The following is an 18,787-nucleotide window of genomic DNA, read 5'->3' as shown; positions in this document are numbered from 1 at the left end:
AATTCTGTGTCTTATGATCCTGCCCCACTAGCTACCTGACAAAGGAGCAGCGCCCTGAAAGGTTGTACTTTGAAATACACCTGTTGGACTATAACACTGAGCCTGACGTAGGTATCTTTGCTATGCAGATATTCCAGGGATAAGTGTAGGGCCAGGGAGATGTTGTCTGCTGTAGACATGTTGCGCTGGTAGGTGAGCCATGATTAACCTCTTAAATCATGACTATCAGATAGTAGTCATTGAGGCATGCTGCATAATTTTTCTTTGGCACCAGAGTGGTGGTGGTCTTGAAGTCAGTGGGGACTTCAGATCATGAGGAGAGGTTAAAGATGTCTGCAAATACTCCCCCAAAGTGGTCCACATGTGATCTGAGTGCACAGCATACTCCTCTATCTGAGCTACTCGTTTTACATGAGTTCACTCAAGAAGGCTGACCTAACATCTGCGGTGGTGACCATGGTACAGATGCGTCTGAGGCTGTTGGGATAGCTCACATTGGTTCACTGATGTCCTGTTCAAAGAGAGCATAGAATGCATTGAGCTCAGGTAGGGATGCATTGTTGTCAGAGAATTCTGTTTAACTTCGTTTTATAGCCTGTTCTGAAAGCCTCGCCACACGGATGGGTATCTGTACAGGTATTCTGGGTCTCAAGCTTAGATTGGTATTGCCTCTACAGATTAGTCTTTGAGCAGTATACACATACACCAGTAATTCTAGATATGGAATCAATACATGAGAGCAGTTAACACCACTAAACTCGAGAATATATTTAAGCAAAACCTAAAATTGTAACAGGCTGTAGAAGCTACTTTACTCGTGGAAAAATATTTTAAACAAATATTTTATAAAGTGGACTTATAAAGGAATGCTTGCAAAAGACAGATAATTAAAATAATGGGCACAAAAACTGAATAAGTCACTATCTGAGAATAATGTCTTGAAGTGATGAGAGATTCCTGTGTGAAATAAATCATATAGAGATACAAATTTTTTTCAATGTTTATTTATGACAGCAATTTGTGTCATAGTTAAAAATAACCTTAAATTGTCAAAGATCTTTCTGTCCTGATAAACTTTGAATTATGTTTCAACATCCGTTTCTGTGTAGGCTCCCTTGTCCCAAAACTTCCAAGAAACAACGTTGTGGGAAAATATCATAGGGATAACAATTCTCCTAAATAAAAACTTGATTTGGAGATGCCAGTGTTGGACTGGGGTGTACAAAGTTAAAAATCACACAACACTAGGTTATAGTCCAACAGGTTTAATTGGAAGCACACTAGCTTTCGGAGCGCTGCTCCTTCATCAGGTAATAGCTATTACTATTGACTATTACCTGATGAACGATCAGCACTCTTAAAGCTAGTGTGCTTCCAATTAAACCTGTTGGACTATAACCCGGTGTTGTGTGATTTTTAACCTAAAAACTTGGTTTGATAATGCAACTTTCTGCTCATCACTTTAACGAAGAGTGTTGGTTAATCCAGAAAAGTTCAGTGGATTTATAAACTGCTCTTGTCCCTGCCCTTTGTAGGTGATATTACATTCCGTACTTCAAAGTTAGTTCTGTTCATCCTCGATTTTTAATTTGTTTATTACCATGCCTGAAAAAATAGCAATTACATTTGAATTTTTTCATTATATTTCCAGCTGTAAAGAAAGTATCTGATGTATGCTCAAAGGTCAAATTCTAACAAAAGGCTGTTTATGTTTAAGAAAAAAAAACTTGTGCTTGCAGTGAGATGGTGATGATGAGGCTCCTTCTTGAGCTCTGTATTTTGCTTTAAAGATATATAAATACAGTGAATGTGTTGTTGGAATAGAAAATTGGAGAATTTAGTTAATCCAGATCCTTGTGTGAGAACTTTTAACACAGAAATCACAATAGAAAGCAATGATGACACCCAACAATTCAGCTGCTTCCACAGACCATGTATGGAAACTTGGAAACAGGATTTCCTTTGTTTTTACATTCAGCATTTAATTCAATGAGTCACTTATTAAAGAAGTGAGTAAGTCTTCAGGAATAATGCTGCATATAATATGCCTATTGAAAATTTTAGGATGAAAAGTTGTGAACCTGTAATTAATTATTTCTCCTCCAAGATGCTGCCTGACTTGCCAAGTAATTTTTGAGATTTTTCATTATCCAGAGCAATTTTATTTTGGATTTCAAATATTCTCTTCCTTCCATATTAAGGAAATCTTTAAGTTAGGTTTCCAACTCCTGACTAGTACCCCCACCATGGGCAAGCAGCGATGTCAAATCAAATTAAAGCAAAATATGCACCAATGTAGTCGTGAGAAACCACATTCAGCCTAGAACTTGCGTTTGTACGCTGATAGGATTTCTTAGCTTTCTTATTGTAAGCAAACCTGTCAGCTAAAAGAACAAATATGCTAAACTTGCTAGATCTTACTGAGGGGTGCAAAAGAGGAACAAAATAGCCTTGTGGACTGTGTCACAAATCTGACCTGCTCTAGGCTTAACTAACTTGCAAGTAGTTGGAGTCTAGATTAGAGTGGTGCTGAAAAGCACAGCAGGTCAGACAGCATCCAAGGAGCAGGAAAATCGACGTTTCGGGCAAAAGCCCTTCATCAGGAATAGAGGCAGGGTGCCTGCAGAGTGGAGAGAGAAATGTTTTCTCAGTGCCTGCCTCAATAACCAACTCATCCCACACGGACTGTAAACCACCTTTAAACCAGCAGAGTCCGTAACCGAACAGGACAATCGGTACAGACTACAGATTCAAAAACACCAGCAACAGTTCTCCTTCAAGATCCTTCGCTTCACGCTCGCAGCCATGTGCCGGCACCTAACCTCTCTACCCCCCTCTCATTTATCTCTCCACTCTGCAGGCACCCTGCCTCTATTCCTGATGAAGGGCTTTTGTCTGAAACATCGATTTTCCTGCTCCTCCGATGTGACCTGACCTGTGCTTTTCCAGCACCACACTAATCTAGACTCTGGCTTCCAGTATCTGCAGTCCTTATTTTTACCTTGTAAGTGGTTGGAGTCTTATCTAGCTGAAAGGAAAACCAATCATCTCAAACTGCAAGAGCTCCTCAGGGTAATGTTCTAAACTCCTGCAGCTTCATCTTTTGTGGGAAAAGATTTGCCACCCTGCCTACCGGCCACACAGAACACAGAGTCAACCTGATCAAACCATACAAGAAATACCTAAAATGCCTCAGCATTGACCAAACAGGCTGACAAGGGAAACCAGACATGACCATAATCACTCACAGACCAGGGAATACACTTCCCAAGACAAACTGACAATCAGCTTCCTGGACCCTATAGACACAGCTGTCCCAAAACCCTAAGGGCAGTCTTGTATCCCAGTGATACGAAAGCCACACAAAGGACAGGTCAGACAGAGAGGCACCAGAATGCCTCGCTCACAGGAGAGAAGCCGTGAAAATACCTTATTTTTTAATTACCCTATTTTTTAATTAGCACCATTGTACAGTATTCCTATAAAAACTGGCTTGAATCTCTGCTCAGGGAAGTGAACCCTTGATCTACCTGTACAGACTGAGAGATCTGTGTTAACCTAATCAATTTCTCTTCCAGTGAGATAGCTTCTAATAAACAACTTGTCAATTTCACCCGATCTGGCTTGTGTGGTTTCTGTTCAGTTGGGCTCAATTCTCCAACAGCTTTTATTTTGTAATCGTTCACGGAATGTGGACACCACTGGCTAGGTGAAGCATTTGCTCATCCTGAGCAGTTAATAGTCAACTGCATTGCTGTTGGTCTGAAGTCACATGTAGCCCAGACCAGGTTAGAATGGCAGATTTTCTTTCTCATAGGACATAAGTGAATCAGGTGGGTTTTTGTGACAATTAACCATGGTTCCTATCCAGATTTTGATTGAATTCAAATTTCAGCATTTGCCATGGTGGGATTCAAGCCAGTGTCCCCAGTATATTGGCCTGGGATTCTGAATTGATGGTCCAGTGACACTATCAAAATGCCACCGACTCCCTGTTGACCTCAATGCAATGACAGGGCAGATGACCAAAAGCAAAAGAATCAAATGTTCAGTTCTGGCATGATTATTTCTCTGCAAACAATCAACCGTTGCTGAAGCTCTGGGTGACTATCTCTCAATTTGTCATGTAAGGTTTGTGATTTATATTTAGTTTCATGTCATTTATTTAAGAGTTTAGATTTAAGCTAGTGATGTGAGAGTTTTGGTCTGAAGGGATTTAATGATCAAACTACAGGTATTTCTATGTCCATTGTGATTTTGCTTAAAAGAAAAGCCTAACAGTGCATACTCGGAGGCTACTGAGAATTTTTTTTACATTGATAGAGATTTTAGTGAGTAAACAACGAAACAGATTTGCATTAGCCTTTCAGTTTAGAAGGTCAGATAGATTTTTCTCATTTTTGATGAGGGAAAACATCCATATCTTTAAGAAGACTTTTGGGTTATGATTTGGCAGTTAGGCAGAACTCTTGGCTGAAGCTCATTGTGAGAATCAGTTGCTCCCAAACATAAAAGATAGTTTTGAGTTGTAGAGGAATAGATTATCTCGGTGTAAGGAGCTAGTTTGAACATTTCATATCAAAAGTGTTTGATGAAAACGTGGAATGGGTTATTTGAAGCTGGGAAAGTCTAAACTCAGTTGTATGAAAACTCCAGGAATAGGATAGCAGATTCTCAAGATGGGTCATTTTAAGCCACCATCCTAAAATAAATCAAAGATACTGGAAATTTAAAACAAAAACAAATTGCTGGAGAAACTCAGCAGGTGTGGCAGTATCTGTAGAGAGAAAGCAGAGTTGTAGATGTGATAACAAAGGGAATTCTTTCTCTTATGAGTGCTGTAAAAGAGATGCTTTTGGGGTTAGTGGGATTGTTTTTTTTACCATCTGTTTCGAAAACTTGTGTTATGCACAAGTATGGATTGTTCTATTTTATCTTCATCTCTTTTGCAAATTAACTTCTGTTTTCATATTCAAACTGAATCTGCAACATTGCATGTTTTTTATTCACTTGTGGGATGTGTGCATCATGTGCTTGGCCAGCATTTATCGCCTGTCCATAGTTGCCCGTGAGAACATTGGTGAGCTGCCTCCTTGAACTGCTGCAGCCATGTGCTGTAGAAGACCCACAATACTGTTTTGGTGGGGTGGGGTTGCGTGTTCTGGTGCAAGTTCTGTGAAAGAACTCATCATTGATACCAAGAGCAAAATGTTCTTTCGACCCTGATTTTAATTGTGGGATTGGACTTACCTTCTAATAATATTAGTTACAGATGAATCATCATTTCATATGGTATGGTGCGTGCCTCTGCTCAAGACATGTGAATGGTATCAGTGCATAAGTATTTTACGATGAGCTGCATTACTTGCCATGACACTGAGGATCTGATATTCACAAAAGAATGGTTTCCTTTAAGAAATACGTTTCTTGTATTTTCAGAGCATTTTTGCTGCTCCAGAATACTGAAGATGAAGAAAAGCTTAAGTATGCACAGAGGAATTGGATGCGAGCTTTATGGTAAGTTGTAAATTTCTGCTGAGCAAAAGATGTTTTTACAGTTTTCTTCTGTCATTTTGTTTCTGACAATGAACGCTATAAAACATATTTAGAATCTGTGTCCCAATCAGCTTTCTTTAAACAACTCTATACAAAGTTCCCTATATTGTATGAAACTCAGTTACATGTAGTTGATCTTATTTTCTTTGGACTTTTCATAACTTTTAATGGTTTGCAGGAAGATAGTGTCATTGTAATAATGTCACTGCACAAGTAAATCTGGGAGCATTGATTCAAATCACACTTGGGTAGCTGGATGGAATTCAAAATTAATCAATTAATTTGTCAATCATAAATAATCCAAAAAGAAATTAGTTTTAATAATAGTGATCACAAAGCTATCACTGAATATGGTAAAAACCATCTGGTTCATTAATGACCCTTAAGGAAGGAAGTCTGTCAGACTTATCTGACTTCAAACCATAGCAGAGTGCTACACTCAAAACCTGCCACAGGATAATTAGGGATGGGCAACAGATGCTGGTATTGCCCGTGACATCCACATTCCTTAAAAGAATAAATAGAATTTTTAAAAAATTGAGTTTAGAAATGCGTATGATGCTCTTATCAAACTGTCACTCCGAAAGCTAGTGTGCTTCCAATTAAACCTGTTAGACTATAACCTGGTGTTGTGTGATTTTTAACTTATCAAACTGGATATGGAGTTGGTGTTTTGATGTCTGCAGATATACTTGAATATACCAGGGGTCTTTTTTTTTTAGGGATCATCTTGAGATTTCTTCAGAGCTACATTTTGATTTTTGGGAGTTGATTATTCCTTTCATTTTCAGGGGCTTTTTTTTTTAAAAATTCACTCGAATGCCTTAATTAGGTGTAATGCTTTCAGATTTGGAGTAATGATTTGGAGATGCCAGTGTTAGACTGGAGTGGATAAAGTCAAAAACACCAGGTTATAGTGAACGCACTAGCTTTACTTAGGTTAGATTAGATTACCTACAATGTGGAAACAGGCCCTTCGGCCCAACAAGTCCACACTGACACAACCCACCCACTACATTTACCCCTTCACCTAACACTATGGCCAATTCACCTAACTTGCACATTTTTTTTTTGAACTATGTATGGGAGGAAACCCACGCAGACACAGGGAGAATGTGCAAACTCCACACAGTCAGTCGCCTGAGGTGGGAATTGAACCCGGGGCTCTGGCGCTGTGAGGCAGCAGTGCTACCCACTGTGCCACCGTGCCACGCTGCTTCATCAGGTGGTTGTGGACTCTTATACTCTTCAATTCTTTGAAGAGGTGATAAGTAGGTTAGACCAGGGAAACCCAGTGGATGTGGTCTATCTCGACTTTCAAAAGGCCTTTGATAAGGTGCCACACGGGTGGCTGCTGAGCAAGATGAGGGCCCATGGTGTTCGAGGTGAGCTGCTGGGATGGATTGAGGATTGGCTGTCTGACAGAAGGCAGAGAGTTGGGATAAAAGGTTCTTTTTCGGAATGGCAGCCGGTGACAAGCGGTGTCCCGCAGGGTTCAGTGTTGGGGCATTATATATTAATGATTTGGATGAAGGGACTGGGGGCATTCTAGCGAAGTTTGCAGATGATACGAAGTTAGGTGGACAGGCAGGTAGTACTGAGGAAGTGGGGAGGCTACAGAAGGATCTTGACAGTTTGGGAGAGTGGTCCAGGAAGTGGCTGATGGAATTCAACGTGAACAAATGCGAGGTCTTGCACTTTGGCAAAAAGAATAAAAGCATAGACTACTTTCTAAATGGTGAGAAAATTCATAAAGCCAAAATACAAAGGGATCTGGGAGTGCTAGTCGAGGATTCTCTGAAGGTAAACGTGCAGGTTGAGTCCGCGATTAAGAAAGCAAATGCAATGTTGTCGTTTATCTCAAGAGCGTTGGAATATAAAAGCAGAGATGTGCTACTGAGACTTTATAAAGCTCTGGTTAGGCCCCGTTTGGAGTACTGTGTCCAGTTTTGGTCCCCACACCTCAGGAAGGACATACTGGAGCGTGTCCAGTGGAGATTCACACGGATGATCCCTGGAATGGTAGGTCTAACATATGAGGAACGGCTGAGGATCCTGGGATTGTATTCATTGGAGTTTAGAAGATTAAGGGGAGACTTAATAGAGACGTACAAGATAATACATGGCTTAGAAAGGGTGGATGCTGGAAATTGTTTCCATTAGGCGAGGAGACTAGGACGCGTGGACACAGCCTTAGAATTAGAGGGGGTCAATTCAGAACAGAAATGCGGAGACATTTCTTCAGCCAGAGGGTGTTGGGCCTGTGGAATTCGTTGCCACGGAGTGCAGTGGAGACCGGGACGCTAAATGTCTTCAAGGTAGAGATTGATAGATTCTTGTTGTCTCAAGGAATTAAGGGCTACGGGGAGAATGCTGGTAAGTGGAGTTGAAATGGCCATCAGTCATGATTGAATGGCGGAGTGGACTTGATGGGCCGAATGGCCTTACTTCCACTCCTATGTCTTATGGTCTTAACCATCTGATGAAGGTGCAGCGTTCTGAAAGCTAGTGCTTCCAAATAAACCAGTTGGACTATAACCTGGTGTTTTGATTTTTAATGTTAGGAAGTAACTGTTTCTTCTATATTTGTCTTAATGTTTGGGAAATTTAGACTTTAGCAGAAGCAGATTTAGAGTTCATCAATATTCACAATAACTATCAACAGACCATTAAATGTAAACCCATAAACACAGAGGAAACCTTAAATTTCCTGGGTTTCACCTTATTTAAATTGACAACAATCATAAGCAAGCAACAAAAGATTTTGTTAAATATGTGACACACATTCCATAAATAGAGTAATTTGCAGGCAACTTGAAGTTTTTCTGACTCCCAGTTGCTGAGTATTCTTTTGTTGATAGGTTTAAAACTGCCCAAGCACCCCTCCCCCTCCCCCTCCCCCTCATATACATCACCTCACATTTGTACTGCAAGATTCTGACCTCTCAGATTTCGGATCCACTGACAAAGAAAGAAAGGCAGAGGCCTGAGCACAGGACGGCAACAGAATGGTACGCAGGACAGAAAAGCCTAGTGCCTAGTTTCGGATCTATTGCATCCTGCTTGCCCATGATATCCTCATCACCCAGTTTCACCCCTTCAAAGAGTATGATAGGATGTGGCATGGTAACTGCGCTGCAGAGGGTACCCTTGCAAGATGTGAGGTGACTGTTGTGAGATTTCTGATGGTGGCACGTGCTCTTCAAAGATTTAAGAATTTGTCCTCAACTCTATGATCAATGGAGAAAGCAAGAAAAGATAAAGATATCTAACCTCTGAAATCGAAGCCTCCATAGTGTTTAGGTTTCCTCAAGTATCTGAGTTATGAATGTAGCAAATAGCATCCCTTCATTTTTGCATTATTCCTAGTCACTCTGTCCACTAGGGATGCACATCTCACCTTCCTCATGATCAGCTGCACTAATATATCCATCGTGACCTTCTCCATTTTGGTCCAAATTGGACATGCCTCCAAGCATTGTGTCCTACCTTTTTTTTAATTACTTAGTGTGGAAACAGGCCCTTTGGCCCAACAAGTCCACACCGACCCACTGAAGAGCAACCCACCCAGACCCATTCCCCTACGTTTGCCCCTTCACCTAATACTACGGGCAATTTAGCGTGGCCAGCTCACCTGACCTGTACATCTTTGGACTGTGGGAGGAAACCGGAGCACCCGGAGGAAACCCACGCAGACACTGGGAGAATGTGCAAACTCCACACAGAAGCTGCAAATGTGTTGCTGGTCAAAGCACAGCAGGTTAGGCAGCATCTCAGGAATAGAGAATTCGACGTTTCGAGCATAAGCCCTTCATCAGGAATAAGCCAGAGACAATTGCCTGAGGCAGGAGTTGAACCAGGTCTCTGGTGCTGTAAGGCAGCAAGTGCTAACCACTGTGCCACCATGCCATGCAAGAACAAAAGGAGAAAAGTCTACTGCTGGATTCTATGACCGGTGCCATTGACTCATTAATATAAATTGCAGTTATCCATGCTGGCAAGTTTCCAGCATGACTGAAAATCCCTCTGAAGGTTCAGGCTGTGCCCTGTGCACTCATTCCTCAGGCTCGGGCTGTTCAGTTGGAAAGTCTCCTGGAGGTTGAATATCCATAGTAAGTCCTGAGGGTCTGGGTAATGCACTCATCTAGCCAGACTGAGTAAAGTCATTGAACCTCTACCAGCAATGTGTCAGGTTCCTCCTACACTGCCCCATTCTGTTGTCTCATTTCACATAATCACAGAAGGGTTATGGCGCAGAAGGTGACTATTCAGTTCATTGTGTCTGTACTTGGTTCTCAAATGAGTGGCCTTTATCTAGAGCCAATCTCCTGCTTTTTTTCCATACCTTTGAGCAATTATTTGGATAGAAATAATGCTCAGTGTCTTCTTGAATGCCTTCACTGTATGTTTACGCAGTGCATTCCATACTTTTTCACATAGCAAGTAGTTAGGGTATTTTCTCACCCCACATTAACTACTTTTGCAAATCACTTTAAATCTATGCCCTCTAAATCTTGATTCTTTTAAAGCATTTTGCATGTCTGCTTGAAATAGATGGTGGTCGTCCTCTGCTACCCTCCAGGAAAGAAGCTCTTTTTCAGTAGTTCATTGCCTCTCTGAGGATGTCCTGAGTTTGCTTCTGTAAAGTGACAGGCAGTTCTGAGCCTCTGCCTTTCTTGGACCATGTTTACCACTGCAAATGAATGAGTAAAACAATGGCCAGTGGTTGCCGTGGTAATTCAAGTCTGTACTTGCTACTGTTACGACTAACTCCCTTCCACACTGACAGCTGCTAAATAGCTCCCTAAGCCACACTCCTGGACTGCTGCTGTGAAAATAGATAAATTGGATTGTTTCTTCATTAGATACAAATATGAAGCTAAATCAGGATAATCTATTCTTTCAAATTTAACATAAGGCTGATAACTGCCGATCCTTATAATTTAATCATTTTCATTGTGTTTTGTTCTGATATAATTTATTACATTGATGTTGCATTTTGTAGCATGCAGCAAATCCAAAATATAATTCAGACCTATGACAGCTCTCATGCAAACAGTGACAGCAAACAATCCTTTCTTTGCATCCAGATGGAGGAACAAAAAAGAAAGTTAGTCAGATTTTAAGTTTTAACGCTATTACACATATCTAGCCTGGATAATAGATCTCCAGTTCAATTAATTAATGTTTTGGTTACTGTTACATTTGGAGTTTTTATCTTGATGGATTAAACAAAGGTCAGTTTCAATGTGACTGCCCTGAAAGGCATTGATATTGCTCTGTATTTACCTTGTGGGTTATAATGCAAGCAGTGTGAAGTTGACCTTGTTCTACATAGAAGTCACCTTTCTATTTTTTAGTGCTGCAGGTCAGTACCGGGAGGCCATTGAGACTTACATGTTGAACCCTTTTGTGGAGTTTGATGACATAATTAGTCTTGCTCTGGTTTACTTGAAGAAAGGGCTTCTTCAGGAGAGTGCCAAAGGTAAAGATGGATTTAGCATGAACTAGGAATGTGAGGAGAGCCTGAAAGTTGAATATTCCTGTGTAAAATGTTCAGTATTTATTAGTCTAGATGTATCAGTTTGTATCTTTATTTAACCAATATATAATGCACCTGGATTAAACTCTGAAATATATATATGTTTAACTGTTTATAAATCAAGTTACAATGACCTGGATTTTGAGGTCAGCAGTGAAACAGTAGTGATCACCACTGCCCCCAAAAAATTTGCCGATAAAGATCCAATGATTTCTGTGTGTACTTTAGCTGTCTTCCACTGTGAATCTAGTGTCGTGGATCTCCAGGCATCCAGCAACTGTGATGCTATCGAGTCAGCGAAACAGCATATTACATTAAAGTATTTTCATGGAAAGCAAATGCACCAATTATCCTTCACTTTGTGAATATAATCTGAGATCAAAATAAATGACTACAACATATGGAATTAAGGTAGAAATTGAGATACCATAAATTTAAAAAAGTCTCTGCCTTTTAAATATGTGGAGACATTTGACATTTACAAATAAAATTTTTCAGCAGTGATTATATTTACCACTGCACCCTTGGGAGAAATGTAAAATCAGAGACATGCAATTTCTCAATTTCCATGTTTAACTACACATTTCGATATCATATGCTTCAGAAGAAGCATTAGCAGTACTGTTGTGGTTCTGTTCGCCAAGCTGGGAATTTGTGTTGCCGACGTTTCGTCCCCTGTCTAGGTGACATCCTCAGTGCTTGGGAGCCTCCTTTGAAGCGCTTCTGTGATCTTTCCTCTGGCATTTGTAGCCCTTTATATCTGCCGCTTCTGGTTGTCAGTTCCAGCTGTCCGTTGCAGCGGCCGGTATATTGGGTCCAGATCATTGTGCTTATTGATTGAATCTGTGGATGAGTGGCATGCCTCTAGGAATTCCCTGGCTGTTCTCTGTTTGGCTTGTCCTGTAATACTAGTGTTGTCCCAGTTGAATTCATGTTGCTTGTCATCTGCTTGTGTGGCTACTCAGGAAAGCTGGTCGTGTCGTTTCGTGGCTAGTTGGTGACACGCAGATGACAAGCAACATGAATTCGACTGGGACAACACTACTATTATAGGACAAGCCAAACCGAGAACAGCCAGGGAATTCCTAGAGGCATGGCACTCATCCACTGATTCAATCAATAAGCACATCGATCTGGACCCAATATATCGGCCGCTGCAACGGACAGCTGGAACTGACAACCGGATGCGGCAGATTCAAACCACTACAAATGCGTGAGGAAAAATCACAGAAGCGCTCCCAAGCACTGAGGATGTCACCTAGACAGGGGACGAAACGTCTCCAACACAAATTCCCAGCTCGGCGAACAGAACCACAACAACGAGCACCCGAGCTACGAATCTTCTCATTAGCACTACTGCCGCCACAAAATTAGAGCCTTTCTTGAAGTGGAAAAGAGAAAGCTGTCAAAAGATTAATAACAATCACTATTGTGTTTCAGTGTAATTCCTGTCTGAATCTGATTTCAGCAACCTTGCACAGGAAAGTACTATAAAATGCCACCTTGAAGAATGCGATTTAGTTTTGACGAGTGAATTCTTGCATTTTATCATCCAATTAGTATTCTAAAATTTATTAACTAGGTAGTCATAATTATTTCTATTATACTGGAGTTCCTTTTTTTTCTTTAATAACAAGCTGATCAGTTAAAGTTTTGTAGGGTATTTTTGACTATTTTGTATTTTTACAGCTTATGAAAAGGCTTTAACTATTGCCCGTACGGAGAACGAGAAGGCACACATAATGATTGCACTTGCAATGATTGCTTTCAAAGAGGGTAGGATAGATAATGCCAAGACTTTACTCTTCAAATGGTAAGTATCTGCAAAAAATATTATTTGTTACTAGCCATTCCAATTTTTAGTTACTTGTATGTATCTAGTTTTGTTCTTTGTAATTTATAGACTTTGGTAATTAAAAGACCTTTGAAGTAATTTGAATCTAACGTACAAAGATTGTCTGTAAAACAAATTACATTTTCAGATAGCATGAGCTATTAGATGAATATTTACCCACTACATTAAAAAAAGCTATGATTCCTGCGCGCACAAAGAAAAAGTGAAGTCTACCAAATGAAGTAATTCTTTGTGCTACCTGAACACCAGTAGTGAGGCAAACTTTAAAATTCTTGACTGAATTTTTAAAAAACACCCAATTTCAGTGCCTTTTCAGAATTTACCATGTTCCAGGTGAAGGTTGGGCTTTCCTGCAGCATTTTGCTGAAGTCTGTTGATTTTTCTGAGCTTTCTACACTTTAGAACATGAGGGAGAGAGAACAAATGTAAATGGTTTTGAAATAGGATCTGGACATTGTTCAGAAAAGAGATCTTAGCAAGGTTGCATTTATTGCCCTGCTTATTAATTAGTCTCATCATGAATTTTGGTCATCTTGTGAGCTTCCTGAGATCATCCATACTACAATCAAAGTATGCCACTAATGATGTTGTTTATTATGAATGCTGTGGGACTGTGTTCAATGCAGGAGTAGTGATCACTCAGTTTATTTTTGTTCATTCATCAATGTGGGTGTCATTGGCTACACCAACACTTATTACCCATCCCTAATTGTTGAGTGGTTCCCTGAATCTCTGCAATCCATAGGTGCTGGTACACCCACAGTGCCATTGAGAAAGAACTTCCAAGATGAATGATGTTCCACAATGTCACACAGTAATAGTGAAGGGCGCTGATACAGTTCCATGTCAGGAAAGTGTGTGGCTTAGAAGGGAATTTGCAGGAGGTGGTCTTCCCAATTATCTACTGCACTTATCCTCCCAGATGGTTGTGGTCATTTGTCTGGAAGATGTTGAAGGAGCCCTGGTCAATTAGATGGTACACTGTTGTTACTGTTTCAGTGATGGAGTAAACGAATATTTGTGATACCAATCAAGTAGGCTGCTTTGTCCTGCAAGATGTCAAGCATCTTATGTGGTTGGAACTGAAAACATCCTGGCAAGGGGATTGTGTTCCATCACACTCCTGACTAGTGCTTTATCGATGGTAATGCCATTGAATGTCAAGAGACAATGTTGAATTCTCTCTTGTTAGAGATGCTAATGTTACTTGCCAATTGTCACCCCAAACTAGGCATTTTCTAGGTTTGTGGCATTTCGAAATGAATTGTTTCAGACTCTGAGAGTTGCAACTATTGTTGAACATTGTGCAGGTGATCAGCTGCTTCATAAAGAAAACCTTCCCTTCATTATTAGGTCAAAACTGATGATGTTCAGTGAAGGTGGCTGGTCCTATGACACTACTCTGGGCAGTTAAGGGCTCTCATGGTGCAGTATTAGTGCTCTACCTCTGAGCCAGAGGGACTGAGTTCACAACCCACTTCTGACATAGTGGTGGAGATGAAGTAGAAAATCATCCTTGATTAAAATGGATGGCAGAGCAGGTTCAATTTCAATTTTTTTATTTAAGTAACAATTACTCTATTATGTGCTTCAACAGAGGATGGAACAAATGGTATATATAGAACTTGGGACAATACGGCATAGAACAGGCCCTTCGGCCCACGATGTTGTGCCGAACATTTGTCCTAGCTTAAGCACCTATCCATGTACCTATCCAATTGCCGCTTAAAGGTCACCAATGATTCTGACTCTACCACTCCCACAGGCAGCGTATTCCATGCTCCCACCACTCTCTCTGGGTAAAGAACCTACCCCAGGCATCACCGCCCCCCCCCCAATACCTTCTACCCTTCACCTTAAATTTATGTTCCCTTGTAACACTCTATCGTACCCGGAGAAAACGTCTCTGGCTGTCTACTCTACCTATTCCCCTGATCATCCTATAAACCTCTATCAAGTCACCCCTCCTCATTCGCCGTTTCAATGAGAAAAGGCCTAGCACACTCAACCTATCCTCTTATGACCTATTCTCCATTCCAGGCAACATCCTGGTAAATCTCCTCTGCACCCTCTCCAAAGCTTCCACATCTTTCCTAAAGTGAGGCGACCAGAACTGCACACAGTACTCCAAATGTGGCCTTACCAAGGTCCTGTACAGCTGCTGTATCACCTCACGACTCTTGAATTCAATCCCTCTGCTAATGAACACTAATACACCATAGGCCTTCTTACAAGCTCTATCCACCTGAGTGGCAACTTTCAAAGAGCTATGAACATAGACCCAAAGATCCCTCTGCTCCTCCACCTTACTAAGAACCCTACCATTAATCCTATATTCCGCATTCTCATTTGTCCTTCCAAAATGGACAACCTCACACTTGACTGGGTTGAATTCCATCTGCCACCCCTCAGCCCAGCTCTGCATCATATCTAAATGTGAGTGAACAAATACATACATTATAGTTAAAGATACATTCTTAACTGTTCAGGCAACATAAGCTTAATAACCTGTTTTATTTTTGTTTTTTCAAAAAAAACTAGGGTAGAGAACTAAAACAAGTTCAGTTATTAGGAAACACAAGGTAAAACTAATGAAATCATAGCAAAGTGACTTTCCTGACTCCATCATTTGTCCTGGAACACACCAAGCTTTGTTTCGCAATGAGCTTCACAATCTCTTTTATAATGTGAATTCAAACAAGGACAAAATAGGGTGAATATCCGAAGTACAAACCAAATAAGCTGGAATAGCTCCTTTCAGGCAGTATCCATGAAGAGAGAAAATGTTGACGTTTTAGGGCAATGACTTTTCATCAGAATTAAAGAGAAATAGAGATTTAAGGCTTTTTAAGCCATTTAAACTGTGATGATAGGTGATGGGGAAGTGTAAAATCTCAACATCTGAAAGCATTCTATGACACAACTGCGACGTTTCATTAGATGATGATTTGGAGGTGCCAGTGTTGGACTGGGGTGTACAAAGTTAAAAATTGCACAACACCAGGTTATAGTTCAACAGGTTTATTTGGAAGCACTAGCTTTCAGAGTGCTGCTGCTTCATTAGGTAATTGGGGAGCATACTCTGAAAGCTAGTGCTTCCAAATGAACCTGTTGGGCTATAACCTGATGTTTTGTAACTTTTTTAAAAAACTCATTAGATGATGTGTGCCTTCAATGGGATTGATAATTATTAATTGTTTAGGACAGGTTAGATTTCCACAACAGCCGCTGGATTCAATTTTACAGCATGGACCACTGTTTACTAGGAACTTGCTGAATAAGCCTCAGGAAGAAAATGGACCTGTAATAGACTATCAATCCAGAAACTCAGCTAATGTCGTGGGGACCTGAGTTCAAATCCTGCCATGACAGATTGAATTCAAATTCCACAATAAAGAATCTGGATTTAAGGGTCTAATGATGATGACCATAAAGTCTTGGAGGATTGTTGGAAAAACCCATCTGGTTCACTAATGCCGTTTATGGAAGGAAATCTGACATCCTTATCTGGTCAGACCCATGTGTCTCCTGACCCAAAGCAATGTGGTGGATTCTTGACTGCCCTCTGAGGAATGGGCAATAAATGCTAGCCTAGCCAGAGACACCCAAATTCCATGAGTTAATTGCAGAAAAACTTTCTAGTGGAAACAATTATCAGCCAGCAAGGAAGAGCAATCTTTAGCCTCTTCCCATTAGATTTGACGTTACTTTTAAATTCTGTTCCATATAATCTCTCCCTTAGCTTCCAATGAGACCATGGCTAATGTGCTCAAAAGTAAACGTCTTTTTTTTAAAGTATCTAAATCCAAGATGCACTCCTCCCAAGACCAACCTTAGGTGTGATGCCCAGATCTGTTCACAGTATACCAGTTGTAATCGAAGCTTGGACTTTATATAGCTGTAGCTTAACTTCAAGCCTCTTGCATTTTATAATGTCAGATGTAAAGATTGTCATTCCATTAGTCTTTTTGATTTTTTTGTTTATGCCGCTCCTGTTCATGATATTTTAATGTATTTGCATGGATTGCTTCACCTTCTAGCTATTCACTGTTTTGGAAGTGCACTCTGTTTCTATCCTATTCAGGTCCTAAATGAATGATTTCACATTCATCTGGATTTAAATCTCTTTGTCACAGTCTTCTTAATTCACCTATGAATGGCTTTTTGTAACCTTATGCTTCCATTTACACTACTTAGAATACTGCCTACCTTCAGCAAATCTAGATACATGGCTTTCCTTTCTATCCCATCAATTAAATTGCTAATAAATATGGAAAACACCTGAGGCACAAATACAGATCCCAGGTTTTTGAAAAGGAGGAATGCAAATTAGCAACCAAGATTATTCTTCCTGCCAGAATGCAACAGTTTAGTTTTTAAATTAATTGGTCAATTATCAATTTTGCAATCTTATTAATGTATTCTTTTTTTATGTTGCAGTCTTCCTCAGTATTAATTATATTCCCCCAACTTAGCAAGGTGCACAGATTTTAAACTTCAAAGGTGACCAGTTGCAGTAAGAGCACTACTGCCCATATTCTGTCAGGCTAAGTAATTACCCTTCACCTCTCCCAACCCTAGCAAAAATGGATTAATTGGTCATCCATCTAATTGCAGTTTTTAAACCTGTATTTTGGTTAGAAAATACTGTAAGATTTACTGAATTATGTTGGCAGCAGTTGAAATGATTCGTTGTATATAAAGTTTGACAGAGAAGGTACAAAATAAATCATCTTCTTTATTTTCTGTTTTAATTTATTTAATAATTGTGAATATATAATATATTGAAAGGTTGCCAATCTTGAATGCTTATATCATTGAATATCAAAGTTAATTTTATTCTGTTAATTCTACTTTTTGTATAATTTGTTTAAAAGTTCCATGCTGAAGGATCCCAGTGTAGAAAGTCTGCAGGCTTTATGTGCTCTGGGTCTGTCGAAGAAGGATACCACCCTCACTACAGCAGCACTTAATGAACTGTTCAAACATTCAGATAAAATCAACTCAACCTATGAAACCAGCCTTCTTTCTTCAGGGATGTTTTCTTTGCAAGCAAACAATTTAGCTGTGCAGAGACAAGCAGCTAAAGCTGTCCACAGGTAAGAAAAGTTGATGTAAGTCCATACTCTAATATATTAATGAGAATTTGTACTCTTTGCACTATGAAGAGAATTTAAAATGAGTGTATGCTGTACTCTAATTCTCTATGATTTATACCTTAATAACAGAATAATAGCTGTATTATTGGATCTTGGCAAAATAGAACATAGAAGAACACAGCGCAAAACAGGCCCTTTGGCCCTCGATGTTGCGTCGACCTGTGAACAATTCTCAGCTCATCCCCCTATATATCCCATCGTCATCCATATGCTTATCCAAGGATTGTTTAAATCTCCCTAGTGCGGCTGAGTTAACTACATTGGCAGGTAGGGCATTCCATGCCCTTACCAGTCTGAGTAAAAAAACCTGCCTCTGACATCTTAAATCTGTCATCCCTCAATTTGTACTTATGCACTCTCATACAAGCTAACATCATCATCCTAGGAAAAAGATTTTCACTATCTACCCTATCTAATCCTCTGATCATTTTGTGTGTCTCTATCAAATTGCCCCTTCACCGCCCCCTTTCCAATGAGAACACCCAAGTCTCTCAGCCTTTCCTCATAAGACCTTCCCTCCAGACCAGGTAACATCCTTGTAAATCTCCTCTGCACCTTTTCCAATGCTTCCACATCCTTCCCAAAATATGGCGACCAGAACTGTTCACAATGTTCCAAGTGTGGCCACACTAGCGTTTTGTATAGTTGCAGCATGATATTGCGGCTCCAGAGCTC

At 40.2% G+C, this 18,787-nt stretch overlaps 1 protein-coding gene across 1 annotated transcript in view; it reads left to right on the top strand.

Annotated features, from left to right (window-relative positions):
• Positions 1-18,787, top strand: part of skic3 (SKI3 subunit of superkiller complex) — a 115,694-nt gene that overhangs the window by 71,254 nt on the left and 25,653 nt on the right. The window contains exons 28-31 of the mRNA XM_060844228.1: positions 5,440-5,517; positions 10,917-11,041; positions 12,788-12,911; positions 17,831-18,052. Coding sequence (XP_060700211.1) covers positions 5,440-5,517; positions 10,917-11,041; positions 12,788-12,911; positions 17,831-18,052 — 549 coding nt within the window. The remainder of the gene's footprint in view (positions 1-5,439; positions 5,518-10,916; positions 11,042-12,787; positions 12,912-17,830; positions 18,053-18,787) is intronic.

The sequence above is a fragment of the Hemiscyllium ocellatum genome, chromosome 2 (assembly GCF_020745735.1).
Source record: "Hemiscyllium ocellatum isolate sHemOce1 chromosome 2, sHemOce1.pat.X.cur, whole genome shotgun sequence".
NCBI lineage: Eukaryota > Metazoa > Chordata > Chondrichthyes > Orectolobiformes > Hemiscylliidae > Hemiscyllium > Hemiscyllium ocellatum.
Note: the sequence above shows the minus strand (reverse complement) of the source record. Positions and strands in the feature narration are given on the sequence as shown.